We start from the raw sequence: 16,139 nt of genomic DNA, 5'->3' as shown, positions 1-16,139 counted from the left end.
CATTTTATTTAAATAAGAATAAATATTTAAAGGGACACCAGAGATGTCGCCAGAAATTAAACCCTTTGCTGCCCACCAGCCCAAAAGTACTCAGAAATAAATATATAGTGCCCAACCCCCGTTTTTGTGCATCAGAATCAAACTACCTGAATTATAACCTATTATTATTATTTGCTTTATATAGCGCCATCATATTGCACAGCGCTGAACTGTTGTATGTCTTGTAATCTCAGGACAGAGAACCCTATGAAGGAGGGAGGAGAGGAACGCTTTGCGTAGGAATGTATTTCATCTCATGTCTGTTGCTGTAGGGGTTAAGAGTTATTTGCGATTTTTCTATTAAAATTGGCACTCTTGGGAAATTGAGTTATTAGAGCAATAGGTCATGGATTAAAAGTGGAAAGCATTTTGTTCTCTGGGGTGACGCAAAGAACTGCATAAGCCATTTATTCCTGTGATAGCCGGGCTGGACAGGTAATGGTTGTAATACGGTGTAACTGATTTGCACATGAATTTCAAACAAGAACAAGAGTCAAACTGAAGCTGAGGTCCTCGTTACTATTATCACGCCTTTAACAAATACATGAAGCCTTACTCATTGTACAGCACCGCGGAATGTGATGGCGCTATGTAAAACAATACATAATTATTCCTGTGCACTGCTGGTGGGCTTCTCTTTACCTGCGTGGGACATTGCCTGGATACATTTGACCATTTGGGCGGTGGAGTGGAAAGCAGCCACCACTACCAGCCTACCTATATTTCTGTATTTACAAAAGGAGCACCTTTAAAAGAGTGCTCCTAATCGCAGCTCATTACCTGTATAAAAGACACCTGGGAGCCAAACATCTTGCTGATAGGGAATCAAATACTTATTTCACTGAGTAAAATGGAAATCAATAACTTATTTGAAATGCGTTATTCTGGATTTTTTTTGTTTTTCTGTTTCTCACTGTTTAAATAAACCTACCATTACAATTATAGACTGATCATGTCTGTGTCAGTGGGCAAACATACAAAATCAGCAGGGGATCATTTTTTCCTTCACTGTATGTAAGTGCCAACATATTCCGTGAGGCTGTACAATTTAACTATGGGATGGATGCCAAATACATAAATATGCATTTAATACAGTTATGACAGGAGTTTACCACCCTGCCTGTGAGGTTGCCACCTAGCCTTATGGTTCTTTCATAGAAAGTTCTTGACAAGAATGGTGGTCCTATGGGGGTCTTGCTTAATTCCTGTCCAGTAAAAATGTCTTTGCCTAATTCCCATGGAGACTGTGTATGAAATCAGTGATTTTGCATCAGCTGGAGCATTGAGTTTATGGATTTATTGAAGAGATGCCGTCTCCTAAGAGCTCGGCATTTCGTCTCACTTTGGAGGTAATCATATTGCTGTGTAATGACCTCACTCCGTTCTTTTTTTACTGAACTAATGCTTTCAAAACATGTTTGGTAAAATCAGAGAACATATTTTTTTTTCTTTTTCAAAATATAAAACACCTAATAGTGACTTTAAACCCCCTGAATTCATAATTCACTTTAAAGGGCAAAAATGCCGAATGGGTCCTGCGTAACGCACCGTTCAGTCAGCGAGTTCTTCGGCTTCACGTCACTGATTTGTTTTATACGGGGTCATCCATGCTATTTTTGGAGCAGTGGTTCACTGGGTTTTTATTTCAATATGTGTAATGAAGTCAGGGAGTTGAAATTCCAGATCTCCTGCCGAATGCTGTGTTAGTGAATAGACCCTAGCAAGTTGGGTATGTGTGTGGCTGATGGTTGGTATATGTGTTTGAGTGCATGTTAGTAGTTTGACAGAGCCGACAATATGAGTGGCGCTGAGAGGGGCCGACGGTGTAGGAATCTCATCCCAAGCAGGGTCTAATCAGCAGGAATATTCTGTTTGCGGCACCAGAAGCCACACAGATAATCCAATGTGAAATAACGCTAGCAATCGTGCTAAAACTCCATCACATGTAGCATCTCAAGGCGGAAGTAATAATTGGGAAATCAGTCTGTATCCTCTTAATACAAATGTCTGGAAACCACAGCCATGTACCCTGCTTTGGCACGGAGTTAATATGTAGGTACTGTAAGTACTGGTTTTACTCAGCCTGTCAAGACGCTCTCTCCATCCCTTTATTATCGATAATAATGCTGTCTGCATTCACTAAAACAAGTGCTGCCAGAGCCGCAGTGATCTTTTAATTCTCAGATCTCTCTGATGTTGGCATGCAGTTAACACTGGCTTATCTTAAACCCTGCTTTGTACACGAATACATCCGCTTCCTCGGTATCGCCTCGTCTGCTCCATCTCCTGCCCCGGCACCGGCAAGTCGCTGCTTGCCTCTTAGATGTGGTTTGCTGCTGTGGAGGAGCCTGATGTTGAGCACATGCATAGCGATGCAAGTCTGCCGAATCCCTCCATGCTTTTCCAAGATGGAAGAAATGGTACTTTATAGGGGCTGCTCATTTACACGCAATAAAGTGCAGATGATGGCTGTTGTGTGCCTTTAAGACACACTGGCACAGAAGGAGAAGAGGACCCCGAGTCTGTGAGGAGGAATGAGATTTGCTAGTATTTTGTATTCTGTGGAATAATTTGTAATTTCTGCATTAGACTGCATATTCTTGTGTTAACCCTTTTATCGATGTTAATGTCAGTACTTACACCAGGGGCATCCAACCTGCGGCCCTCCAGCTGCTGCAGGACTACATCTCCCATAATGCTCTTTCAGCTAAGGGGCTGGCTGAGGAGGATGGGAGATGTAGTCCTGCAGCAGCTGGAGGGCCGCAGGTTGGACGCCCCTGACTTACACTATACATGGTGTGTGCACGATGTTACCTGAATAAAAAGTACGTCGCTATATAGCGTGTGCACAGAGAGGAGCAGCTGGCATGCGCGTGAGGCAGCCATACCATGCCTCTGCTGCTCGAGTCCAGTGTGCATTCACATCCATCAATAAATCACACATCAGACTGACAGCTCTGGGATATATAGTAAAACAATGAGCCCCTGCGCCGTATTTATTTCATAGGGGTTAGAGGGCTGATGACGTGCTGTTCCACCAACTCGGGTTGACTCATTGATTCATGTTTTTGTTGACTTCATGCGTGATCAGCGGTACCTTTTTTCGCGGAGTGACTATTGTTCTTAACCCGTGTGCATGGCGGAGAGGTTCCTTTCAACTGAATTATTAACCCCAGTGAGCTTCTCCAGGAGGAAGCCGGCCGTTTCTGGAACATAATCTCTTTTAGATATGCATTATTCAGGGCCACAGCAGCCCTTCTTAATGCATTGACAAGTCCATTAAATTATTAATATTATGGAGACCTGTTGGAGTTTGCAATCCTAGGCATAAAAGAAAAAAAAATACCTTGTGCCTGTAAACCGTCATGCACCTGTTTACACATCCCAGTACACTTTCACCCCTATGCGCGTCCATTGATGAAATCACACTTGCACATTGGTACAGGTGCAAAGTCTCCGGCCGAGGGGATTTCTTTTAAAGGAGCAGCCTTATTAAAAAAAACTACCAATAACTGGTTTAATGGAAAAAAGCTTCCCTCTGCTGAGTTCCTTGTTTTTCTTACTCCAGCGAGCTCCTGTGCCATCGGCTTTAAATGTGTCAATTCTACTTTGCATGGCGTCGGGTGCATTGTATTGCATGCAAATTGGCGCATATGTTCCTTGGTTTTATTTATTAAGAAGAGTTAGAAAATCAGACTATTTTAATTTAATGTGAATTCAAAGCGCAGGTGTGATAGGTTAGCGGAAGTTATACGATGTTTAATAAAAGTGTATTGTGTGATAGTCCTAGCTGTCAGTGTATACTTTGAGTGTTTGTAAGTGTGATACGAAGGGCTTATTCTCTTCTGTACAGGACTCGGGTGATATACTGCTGCTGAGAGGAAATGTTTGTTCTTCTGATCGCCATTGTCTCATATCCCTGTCTTTTGTCCTCTTCTCCCAGGCGTGGTCTGAACCCACCCCACAGAGTGAAGTCAATCTCCATGACCACATTTACACAGCAAGAAATAGAATTCCTTCAGAAGCACGGCAATGACGTAAGCTTTATCACTTCTCTTCTGCATCTACAATAGCTTTTAAGCATGCTGCTTTTACACTGCATACTGCCGTTAAAGGGACTCTAGGGGACCCCGTACAGCCCCACCAAGAACAATGCCAATTAAAGTACTTTGTGACATATGAGGACTGTAATAGGCATTACCTGGTTGGGGGAAGCAACAATAAATTAAAGCACTTACCATTATTATCAGCCCTTATTAAATGCCAACAAATTATGCAGCGCTGTACAATTTAAATAGGGCAGTTAACACGCACATAGGAAATATACATTAATGCATACAGAGACAGCAGGAGTTGAGAGCCCTGCCTGTGGTACTTTATGTTAAGTTACTGGCAACAATGGTGGGCTTATGAGGGCCCCGCTCATGAGCTTACAATTTAAAGGAATATTATGGGTAATTGAAACAAAAAGAGGGGTGAGAGGAGGTAGTAGTAGCTCTCATGTAGCAGTAATTAGAGGTAGGTGGTTTCAGGACACAAAAGAGGATGTGTTAACAAAACGAACAAAGTGCTGGGAGGGTTAGTGGTTGTGTGAAGATGGTGGCTAGAAGACGGCTTGTGCTGTTTCAGGAAAGCTGCAAGGGCTGTAGGAGGCCAGATGGGGGCGGGGTTATGGCTGTAGGAGATCAGATGGGGGCGGGGTTATGGCCATTAGGAGGCCAGATGGGGGTGGGGTTATGGCCATAGGAGGCCAGATGGGGGTGGGGTTATGGCCATAGGAGGCCAGGTGGGTGGGGTTATGGCCATAGGAGGCCAGGTGGACGGGGTTATGGTTGTAGGAGGCCAGGTGGGGCGGGGTTATGGTTGTAGGAGCCTGGATGGGGTGGGGTTATGTTATGGGGCGGGGCTATGGTTGTAGGAGCCCGGATGGGGACAGGGTTATGGTTGTAGGAGGCCAGATGGGGAGGGGGATAAGGAGGAAAGGAATGAATAGGTAAATAACTAACTTTGGCCTCAAGGAAACTTTCTCCAAAATACATATTTGGTACAAATACTGGAAAACATGCAAAAGGTTTGAAATTAATAAACTTGCTTGCAGATCTGTTAAAGTAGTCCAAAGAATACCTATTTTGACTCTCGCAAGAAGCCTGGATCAAGATGGTGGCTTGTGGTGTTACAGGAAAGGTTCATCTAATATCCATCATGCAGTTTTGGCTGGCATGACCCAGTACTGGAACTACCTGGCATTGAGTATACTGTCCGTGTGCGGTGGCAAACAGATTTCTTTGGCCAAACGCATCTCTTGCAGGCCAAGGAACAGGGGTTGGCAGGGAAAGAGCTAATGCATGAGGGATTCTGCGTTTGCGTGGGCCTGTGGGATGTTCATTTTAAAGGTTATAATCTGGTATATAGCTTAAAGTGTATATGATAGCTGGAGTATCACCCGATAGTATGTATGTATATATCCCTTACTCTTTGTTTCGGTTCTCATGCATTTGATATTGCACGCTGTTAATTTTGACGGATTTTAGCACACGTGTAAAACTTCTTATGCTGAGACTCTCTGGCTACAGTGAACAGTCTGCCTCATTATACGAATGAATGTACCGTATTTGCTCGATTATAAGACGACCCCGATTATAAGACGACCCCCCAAAATCAAAATATTAATTTAGGAAAAAAACAAAAAGCCTGAATATAAGACTACCCTATAGGGAAAAAGTTTTACCAGTAAATATTAATTAATGTAAATTATTTTCATGTTTAATAAAAGCTATGATTGAGAAAAATATATTTTTTAAATTTCCTTTTATTTGCCAACCTGCCCCCCCCAGTTATGCCACTCTGCCCCCAGAAATGCTTTATACCCCCCTATTTGCCACTCTGCCCCATGATATGCCTTATACCCCTGTATGCCACTCTGGCATATAGGGGGTTAAAAGGCATATCATGGGGCTGAGTGGCATATAGGGGGGTATAAAGCATTTCTGGAGGTATATAGGCATATCATGGGGCTGAGTGGCATATAGGGGGTTAAAATGCATTTCTGGAGGTCCAGAAATGCATTTTAACCCCCTATATGCCACTCAGCCCCATGATATGCCTTTTAACCCAGCATGTACTGGCTGCCTTGGCTTGATAGGAGTGTGATTGCTGTTAGCAGTTTGATATATATATATCAAACTGCTAACAGCAATCACACTCCTATCAAGCCAAGGCAGCCAGTACATGCTGGAACCTGGGGATGATAGCAGTGGGATTACAGCCTCCATATGCCATGCTACAACCCCCACCCCCCTTACACATCCATGCTATCACACACACACTCACACTCATTCACAAACATTTAAATACTCATTCATTCCCTTAATCACACACACTTCACACATACTCAAAAACCCTCCCCCACCCCCTCACCTGAACTGCAGATCTCCCACTCGCAGACTTCTGCAGGGGACCGGCTGTAGCAACTTCTCTGGCCCCGCCCTCAGAGGAGGGAGGGGGGAGATAGAGTTCTGTGAGGACGCTGCAAGCTTCCTGCCCTGCTTCTAACAGAAGAGACGCTGCTCGCGACCGGTAAGCAGCATGGCGCCAGCATTTTTTTGGGGTCTGATTAGAAGACGACCCCGATTATAGGACGAGGGGTATTTTTCAGAGCATTTGCTCTGGAAAAAACCTCGTCTTATAATCGAGCAAATACGGTATGTAATTGATCTTCTGAGATATAGTAACGTAAGATGTGTTACAGTAGCCATCTTACCTTTTGGCCCAGTGTTATACAAAAGTGTTCTTTTAGGGCAACACAACGTGTGTTTCTTAATACATACAAGTGTAGCCTGGTCTTGATCACAGTCAACCAGTCTGGTCTGACCTGTTTGTACTTATTAATTTTCCGTATGTAAAAGAATCAGGAAGGAGCTGGTTTATAGAAGAGGAAATGGCTAAAGGATGACCTCTGACTTACCCTGCCCTGATATAACAACATGTTCCAGGAACATCTCTTCTGCTGTTCGTCAACAGATTAAGACCATGCATAGAGATACCAGCTGATTCAGACTGTTAAGGGTCCTGATCACAAGATTTTCCTTGCAGATCTTGCAACTTTATTTAAAACACCCATAATCACGTATATGCTGAAAAAAGTGGCCCTGTACATGTATAAAGTAAAGCTTTAACTAGGTAATAAAGGCCATAAGCTAAACAACTGAAATGAAATCCTAGCCCAGAAGACTTGTAATAATATATTAAAAACTGTATACCTGTTGTTTATTTGAAACAGTCCCTAACTACATCTCACACAAAAGAGACGGGAATCATAGGGTATATCTCAGTCCTGATCGCTAAGCCCTACATACACTATAAGGACAAAAGTATTGGGACATCTGACTGTTTTTTATGGGTTTTTATGACATTGGATTCTAAATACACAGACATTAAAATGAAGTTGGTCCCCCTTTGCGGCTATAACATCTTCCACTCTTCTGAGAAGGCTTTCCACAAGGTTTTGTGGGAATGTTTGCCCATTCATCCAGTAGAGCATTTGTGAGGTCAGGCACTGATGTTGGGCGAGAAGGCCTGGCTCGCAATCTATGTTCCAGCCAATCCCAAACGTGGAAGCATAACATTGTCCAAAATGGTCAGAAAACCAACATCTATTTGGAAACATTGTAATTATTGAAATAAATATATATTTTTTATTCTTTTTCCCTTTGCTCCATTCATTAGTCATGTTAATGTTGGCGTGTTTGATCTGCACATGTCTGCTTGGACATAGATACATTATCATCGACTCTTGTCAATTACACTAAGGCTATTCATTTGATCTATGTGGGATTTGATCTTTATTTAATCTTCATCATATGTACATGACGTGAATGATTAAGTGATTACGGTGTTCCTGGCAAGAGTATCAACACGGAATGTCTACGACTTAAAACAGCAGGGAAGGATAACCTGCCGTGACTGACGATACGAGGAAGGATTGGTGCTGTTCAAACAGCGTTGCCCTTTTATGAGCAGATGGAAGTGCAAGAGACACTACCGGGTGATATGAGCTGAAGTATCCATGAAAGAGTGGAAGAACTAGGTGCAAGTAACCCACGGGATCAATAATGCACGCCCCGGGGGTGATTTTTGGATGTATTTTGGCTAGAGGAGAGATGTATAATAATGAATCAGTGGAATCCATTAAATTGTGTTGTATGGTTCCTCCTGTCCCAAGGCGTTCCTCCTCTCGAGTTGGTTTATAAGCATCCTGTAAGATCCATACGATCGCGTAAACTATGCTTCTTAGTGTTACTCGGATGTATGCACTGTGTATAGCATACCTCTGGTGGTGGTTGAATTGGCGCGTTATATAGTTATGCTAAGGCCAGGTATCCGGGTGGTGTAGCTTGGTCTTCCAATCAGGTTGTAGCACGCTGTTAAAAGCCGATCAGTCGCTCCGTACTACCGTACTACAATACTGTAGCGATGGCTACGGTGAAACACGTGTCGCGCTGATCTTGATTTATTATAATGAATGGATATTTTCTGAGAGATGTAGTTAGGGACTGTTTCAGGTGTTTAGTTTTTTGTATATTATGATTAAAAGTCTTACAGGCTAGGATTTCTTCTTCAGTGAGGCTTAACAGCCCAGTGGATTCCTCCTTGTAATTCACATCTGGCAGCCTGTAAAGCACTTCTCTAACATGAACAATATTAGAAGTTTATGCCTCTTTTCCTTGTGTGGATAACGCCTCCATCTTATCTCCGATATCCAACGCTCTCAGGTCCTTAACTTACCACAGTGTAGTAAATAAGTGAACACCTGGTTTTCCTGTGAAGATTATTTCCCTTTATTTAAATTAAAATATGATGGACGTTTGTTTTTGGCCCCAGTGGCGTTTGGGTACAATGATTTCATGCAGTGTATTACAGTCTGTTACACTATGTAAAAGTATAAGGACACAAAATACTGATACAATACTGTAGTACAGAGGAGCACCTGTTCTGCACACCGTGATTTTATTTTTGTTTACCCAACTTATTATCTCTCATCATGTGACACACACACACACACACACACACACTAATTTTAACGACTACAATATCCGCTTTGTGTGTGCCAAGGTAGAGCTTTTGTAATAGACTACTAAATTGACTTGATTGTCGATCAAATAGTTTTTAGGTGATTTTCTTTTGTTTCTTAGTTGATCCTGCCATCACATTATAAGTGGTGCGTTCTGCTTCGTGTGTTTTTAATCCCTGCTAAAAAGTTACGCCTCTACTATGTGCCTTTATCATGTTATTACATTTAAGTTCTATGGCATGTTAACAAAGAAGCCTTAACATCCTGCTGTGTACAGCCTCACCTTTACCTGAGCCCTAAATCATGGGATCTTCTTCACATCCTCTCTACCCCTACACATCTATTTTTAATTATTACCCTTTTTTGCGTTTTTTATTGGCTCTGCACAGAGAAAGACGTAGTGTCACATAGCTTTCTGTACCTCAGAGGTCTTCTTCACATGGAATCTGCCTCTGAGGTTCCAAAAACACTTTTGTGACTGCATCATTTTTTGTGTTGACCCAACCTTTGACTAAAAACTCTAAAGAATCTTCTCTGACCAGTATGACTATCATTTTTTTTAACGTAAACCAGGCTAAAGAAAATAATCTGCTCAGAGATCCTGTCAAATTTACCAACTTTATTTTTTTTGACTTGGCAACTGAAACAATAGACCAGGGAGGAGCTGTTGATATAGCCTAGATCTAGATTTCAAGATTTCAGTAAGACAATTGACGCTGTCCTTCATAGAAGACTTATAAATACATTTACAATGTTTAGATGTTAAAGGGATATATTCAGGGAACAGGGGGTACCTCAGGAATCAGTATTGGGAGCCATACTGTTTAATATTTTTATTAGGGACGTTACAGAAGGTCTTAATGGTAGAGTATGTCTTTTTGCAGATGATACAAAGGTCTGCAATGTGCTTTTAGTAAGATTTAGTAGATTTTAGTAAGTTAAAAGAATGGTTTAGAGTGTGTCAGCTGCGGTTTCATATTGATAAATATAAAGTAATGCAGCTGGGCCACAAAATCCAAAGGCAAACTATTGGAAGTACTGTTCTGTCAGACAGCTGGGGCTTGGGAGTAATTATTTCTGAGGTCTTGAGGTATTTAGGGAATTCAACAAAGCATAGGAAACGGAGACAGGGTGCTGGGTTGTACAGCGAGAGGCATTAGTAGTGGGAAGAGGGAGGTGGTTCTGCCACGTTACAGATCTCTGGTCAGGTCTCACATACAGTGTTGTGTACAGTTCTGGGACCCCATCTCCAGGAGGATATTGACACACTGGAGAGAGTTCAGAAAAGGGAAACCAAAATGGTGAATTGTTTGAATAGACTAGGGGTGCTCAGTATTTATAGTTTGGAGGAAAGAAAAGAGAGAGGGATGTGGGAGAAGCATTTAAATGGACTTAACATAGTACAGGAGGTCATAGTCTAAAACTAGAGCATCAGATGTTTAGATGCAATGCAAGGATGTTTTACTGAGAGCATGATAAATGGAACAGACTCCAATTAGACGTGGTAGAGGCCTATACAATTGGGGAATTTAACAACAAAAATGCATGAGGATAGGCATAAAGCTGTCCTGGAGACGAGACCTATGGCTGTTTTAAGGTCCGAGTCTTTAAATCAGCAAAAATAGGCAGACTGGATGGGCTAGTAGGCTGCAGGGGGTAGAGCAGGAGAGGCCAAATGTCCTGACTGCAGAGTTTATAAACTCACGCTGAGAGTTGACCGCGAGCATGACTGCCTACTGCAAACGGCTGATCTTTAATAATCCTTACTTTAATAATACATATTACAGATTCTTATAACACAGGCTTGTGCCAGGTATCGATTATACAATCCTATAAAAGTTTCGTTTTACAAACACAGATGCTTGTTCTACTGGTTAGGAGCAGATCCCCCTCAACCTGTGTCCACTGCGTTACATGACTGCAGGGTAGCATTAAGCAGTCTCTGAGAAGATATGGATGGGGACACTTCTGAAACTATTTTAAAATGACTTCTGGGCTGTATAATGAGTGATGTGTCCAGCACTCTATTTCTCTTTAATCTTGTTTTGTATCGGGATTCTTCGGAGAAGCCCCTTTAACGGCAGCAGTATCTGAACGTTGGACATCCACAGATTTAACATCCCCGATTGTCTCGCTGTTACTATGGAATATTACTGTCTGGATCTGTTGCAAGCTATTGTTGAATTGTACTGGACTATTGTTACTTAGACAATTGCAGTGGTGTCTAAATCTTTCTAAATACATGTATTTTGATATAGGTGTGCAAACAGATCTGGCTAGGATTATTTGATGAACGATCATCTTCCATCCCAGACTTCAGAGACCCGCAAAAAGTGAAAGAATTCCTTCAAGAAAAGTATGAGAAGAAGCGGTGGTAAGTGACCACTGAGCATCTCCATGTCCAACTTCTGTGTCTAATGACTGTTTCTTCCTGGCAGACACTACGCCCGTTCCTCCTCGTGCCAGCAACGTGTTCTGGGCTGGGGCAGTAGGTAATGGGGGGGATTTCATTTGCTGCAGAACTGGGACAGATTGGTGGTTTTACCCCTCAATGTGCTGATTTTCAATGGGCAGTTGCTTGGGATAGCTGATCTCCCTTGTAGGGACATTTACAGTATGGAGCACTGTGTTGAGTGGGCACAGCCTTTACGGTGAACGGCTGCCAGGGTATGACCTCACATCCCAACGTTTCACAGTGTGATAGTCCTAGGGCAGCCCCTAAGGTGTGTGTGTATATATGGTTTTTTTTTATTAATATTATTAATGTTTTTATTTTTTCTGTGTCTGAGGAAGGATGTGGATTGGTGTTCAATGTTTTGTTTTTTTTATGCATTTATGCCCAACTGTACCCAAAGCAAAATGCGTTTCAAGGTGTATGCTTAAATATTTTATTGCAGATATATTAAACTGCCGTATGGTGTATTAAAAGATGGTTAACACAGCATTTAGGCGGTCTGTTTTATTAATGTTTTTTTCTGTCTCCTCTTTTGTTTCATCCAGGTGTCGGATAACTTCTTTAATTAAGTTCGCTGTGTGTGGGGTATTTAATTTCACCTATACAGATCCTAAGGCTCGCTCTTTGGGTGAAAATTTACTTTGTAAACCACGTTTTCCACATCCTTTCTCTACTTCTAGATTTTACACTATGGTTGAATCTATCACTCAAGCATACTCTAAACCTTTGTGCGTTAGTAATGTTTTCTCCTTTCCTCCCCAGGTATGTTCCCCCAGAGCAAGCAAGAGTAGTGGCCTCTGTCCATGCGTCAATCTCCGGGTCCTCGGCCAGCAGCGCCAGCAGTACCCCGGAAGTCAAGCCGCTGAAAACGCTCTTGGGAGACGCTGCTCCAACGCTTCACTTGAACAAAGGAACTCCTAGTCAGGTGAGGCAGAAGGTGCGGATTATCCAAAATCTGTTTATTTGTAAGACCGCATATTTCAAATAATCAGAGCTAGCGAGGTATTTTAATACCCCACATCTTTTTCTACACTTTTTTTTTTATGTAAAAACTGTTTTTTCATAAATACTCTGCATGGCACAAGGACACTGATTTTTAATCTTCGACTCTTTGTATTTGAGCCACTTGGAATAATTCAATACAAATGTAGTTCCTAAAGTTCATGTGTTTTTAGGAAATAATTGCCATAAGGATAGTTTAAGAAAATTCGTGCATTTGGGGAAAAGCAATTCATTCACTTTCTCCATGACACATATAGTAATGTGTATAAGAAGTGATTCTGGCACAAAGTTTGATTCAGTCTTGGACATTCAATCTGTTGTTGTGGTTAAAAAAACCCAAAACATCCAAATCACTTGGTCTAAAGATCACCAATTGTAGTAATGTGGATGTTTTCCCTATAGACACACTAGTAGTACTAGTTGTAATCAGCGATATAAAATGTGATGTCTTTTTTAAATACATATTCAATCCCATTACATTTAAAATGTGCGCCTTCAGATTAAATCTGGATTTGTGGAAATCATGAATTATGTTGTATGAAACCTGGCAAATCTGCTAACTCTTTTCGATACTCAGTGTTAAGTATGGTTGTGTCTGGCATAGATATTGGTAATTGGAAACTAACGTTTTCTTGTTCCGTATATGGATCAAACTCTCTCATCCGCTTCCCGTCTATTCGTGTGCGTAATGGAAACGTTGGTGTTTGAATGTGAGTGTAGCGAGTGCACTTTGCAGCACTATGCAGTAATGGCTTCCCACCACATTTCCGTACTATCTTCATGTTGCGGGATGCTCGATGTGGAAAAAAGTAAAAATATATGTTTAGGAAAGAGTTCCAGAGACTGAGTTCCTTATGCAGTCCACAACTGCATAAGCAACTCGGTGCATAAGATGCTGCAATATGTCCCGCAGTATGACTGCCTCCCCCTTGGACCTGATACCCGGCCTAGAAATAGTACGCCTAGACCAAAAATATGTTGCTGCAAAGAGAGTGATGACAGAAGATAAGTAAATATGGTCCATCTAGGCTATTTCCCCTTTACTTACTAATTCTTTTTATGTACATCCTAGGCTTTCTTGGATTGCTTAACTTTGCTTCTTTGTGTTACTTGCACTGAATACATGGGGACAGCTCAGGGTCCATAACTAGAGTTTCAGAGCCGGTGAACTGGCCCGGCATACGCAGCCAAGTCCCAGAAGCCATATTTCATGTAAAAGTCCTTTATGAAGCTCCGTATGTTTGTGTGCTAAATCATACACAGTCCCGGTATATTAATATATACATTTATTTAATTGCAGTGTATTCCCTCCCATCATCAATATGAAACGTTTGTAGTCTCACCCACTCGCCGGGCAGCTGAACATCCAGGTCTTACCATGCTGTCTGCAGCATCATGCTTCCTCCTTTTTCCCTGCACGCGGTTTCTCCGGATCACGACCTCTTGTACCAGCCTTTCCTTTCCTGTAGATTTCCCTTAATTCCTTCGTGACCTTTTTTTCTGAAAACTCCTCTTACCATTTTTTTCCCCTTCTTAATCCCGTGATTTAGCACATACACAGTAACGCTGACTTGGCAATTTACTCCCAGCAGGGCAGTAATAATGAACTGACTTTGTAATTATCCCAATTTTCCACTTTGTCACATTGAAGACAAGTATGTGTTCCCTGGGTAGAAAAAAAAACAAGGAAGCAAGGTTAGGTCTTAACTCTTTCTCCTTCACATAATGGTGAAATATTGCTTGGCTACAAGAGAGTTAAAGCCGTTCCTTAAGCTTCTTCTAGTCTTACTCGTCCTTATCACTGAAAAGCAGAGTGGACAATTCCCAGGAGCACGGAAGCCATGACTCCCGGAAAGAAAACCTACCCTTGCTTCTTTGACTGTGTTTTCTGGGATTCTTTGGCTGTGGGTTGTAGTAGAAAACCCCCACATTCAGACTCAGTCCTATCCTCGCCACCCCTTGTCCCGAGTCCTGAGACTCGTTGGCTGTGCAGTACCCAGGCTTCATCCCTGGCTCCTATTCCAAGGATCAGTCTAATAAAACCCAGAACGGGCAGGAGAGGAGAAAAAACGGATAGAGATTCTTGTCCCTCTGTTCTTTTATTGTCTCCGTTAGTGATGATGCCATTTACATTATCATTTACTTCCCCTCTGGGGCCAATATCTTAGCTTCCCTGTCGTTTGCATTCCTTTTGGGATTTTTCATAGGAAAGGAGAGACATTTTGGGGGGGGGGGTGTGACTTCATGCCGTCTTCTCCAGTAAAGCACTCTCAATTACACTAACAAGATAAGGTCTGTGATATGGAACAGGAGTTTTAATACTTTTAGTTACATTTTCTATAGTAAATGGTGCCATCTAGCCTCAAGCGTACGAACTTCCCCAAAATTTCTGAAAATGCTAAGTTTTAAGACTAAACGGATCTGCAGACTACGGTCGGGATACTATTTGTTTGAAATGTCATCAAGGTCGGTTCTTGTAGTACAGGCTATTGCCTAAATATTTGTGAATTTCTATGAGGTACCGAATGTAATTTGGATTTATGTTTTTTTTAAATGCACTGTAATGTCTGTATTTTGTTGCCTGTTTGGAAAATGTCCGGTTATACAGAAGCTAACAGCTAAGCCTCTAATTTGCAGTCTCCTGTTGTGGCTCGCAACCTACAGCAGCAGCAGCAGCAACAACCAGAGAAGAAAGCATTCGACCTTCTGGGTGACCTTGGGGCCGACATCTTTGCTACACCCGCCCCGCAGCCTGCAGCCACTGCTAACTTTGCCAATTTCGCAAATTTCAACAGTCATACAGGTGTGTGAATGATTATTCTGGATTTCTATGTTCTCAATCCTATATACACGAGCTCGAATTGCAGAAAAGGGCTGAAGGTGTGGGCTGGAGAGTTAGCGGAGGTTATTTACAAAGTAAACCGTTCTGGCATTCTGTTCGATGTGAAGTTTGGTGTATTGGATGCTTATGATTGTAAACTCATCACACTCCTTGTCAAGCAGCAAAGAGCAGCTCCACCAGGCAGGATCTCAGTATTGCTCAAGGTTGTTAAATTTAGTTTTCTGTTTCCAAGGAAACCGGTCTGAGTGAAGTTTGTAACAGAAGGGACATTGAGAAGGCCAGGAGCACATTTCAGAACCTGTTTTTTTTATATACATGTTTGTTTCTTTAGTGTAAGCGGTTCTAGCATTGAACAGTCACATTGATGGCAACACCAAAGAATCTGCCCGATGCTGTAGGATCATTCTCCGGAGCATGCCTTTTAAATATGCTGCTGGCAAGAGCTTCAGAAGCGATCAATGATTGTTTCTGTCGCTCCGGGTGTTGTTGCTATCCATGTGATCGCTCGGGAGTGCAATCGCCATTCGCATTGTCAAACGCTTAGAAACATTGTCTTTGACTTGTGTTTGGTTCCTTGCCGTTGATCACTGCAAAGGCCGTGATTTTGCACAGCAGCAATTTTTCAGCATTTCTGTGCATTTCTGTACATTTTTGTAGGGGTTAATTTTTTTTTTTCTTTGGTCATTTATTTCATTATTACAAAGGCTCTTCTGAGAGCCATTAACCCCTTC

The 16,139-nt window shown here is 42.0% G+C and overlaps 1 protein-coding gene across 5 annotated transcripts in view; it reads left to right on the top strand.

Annotated features, from left to right (window-relative positions):
• The window catches only part of AGFG1 (ArfGAP with FG repeats 1), a 37,428-nt gene that overhangs the window by 10,706 nt on the left and 10,583 nt on the right, over nucleotides 1–16,139 (top strand). For 4 of the 5 annotated variants that reach the window (XM_053459812.1, XM_053459808.1, XM_053459813.1 and 1 more), the window contains exons 2-5: nucleotides 3,983–4,076; nucleotides 11,368–11,483; nucleotides 12,327–12,501; nucleotides 15,204–15,369. In XM_053459812.1, the coding sequence (XP_053315787.1) occupies nucleotides 3,983–4,076; nucleotides 11,368–11,483; nucleotides 12,327–12,501; nucleotides 15,204–15,369 (551 nt within the window). The remainder of the gene's footprint in view (nucleotides 1–3,982; nucleotides 4,077–11,367; nucleotides 11,484–12,326; nucleotides 12,502–15,203; nucleotides 15,370–16,139) is intronic. The other variant, XM_053459810.1, reaches the window with a different exon arrangement.

This window comes from Spea bombifrons, chromosome 3, assembly GCF_027358695.1.
Source record: "Spea bombifrons isolate aSpeBom1 chromosome 3, aSpeBom1.2.pri, whole genome shotgun sequence".
NCBI classification, from domain to species: Eukaryota; Metazoa; Chordata; class Amphibia; order Anura; family Pelobatidae; genus Spea; species Spea bombifrons.
The sequence above is the reverse complement of the archived record's forward strand: the minus strand, read 5'-3'. Positions and strand labels throughout refer to the sequence as shown.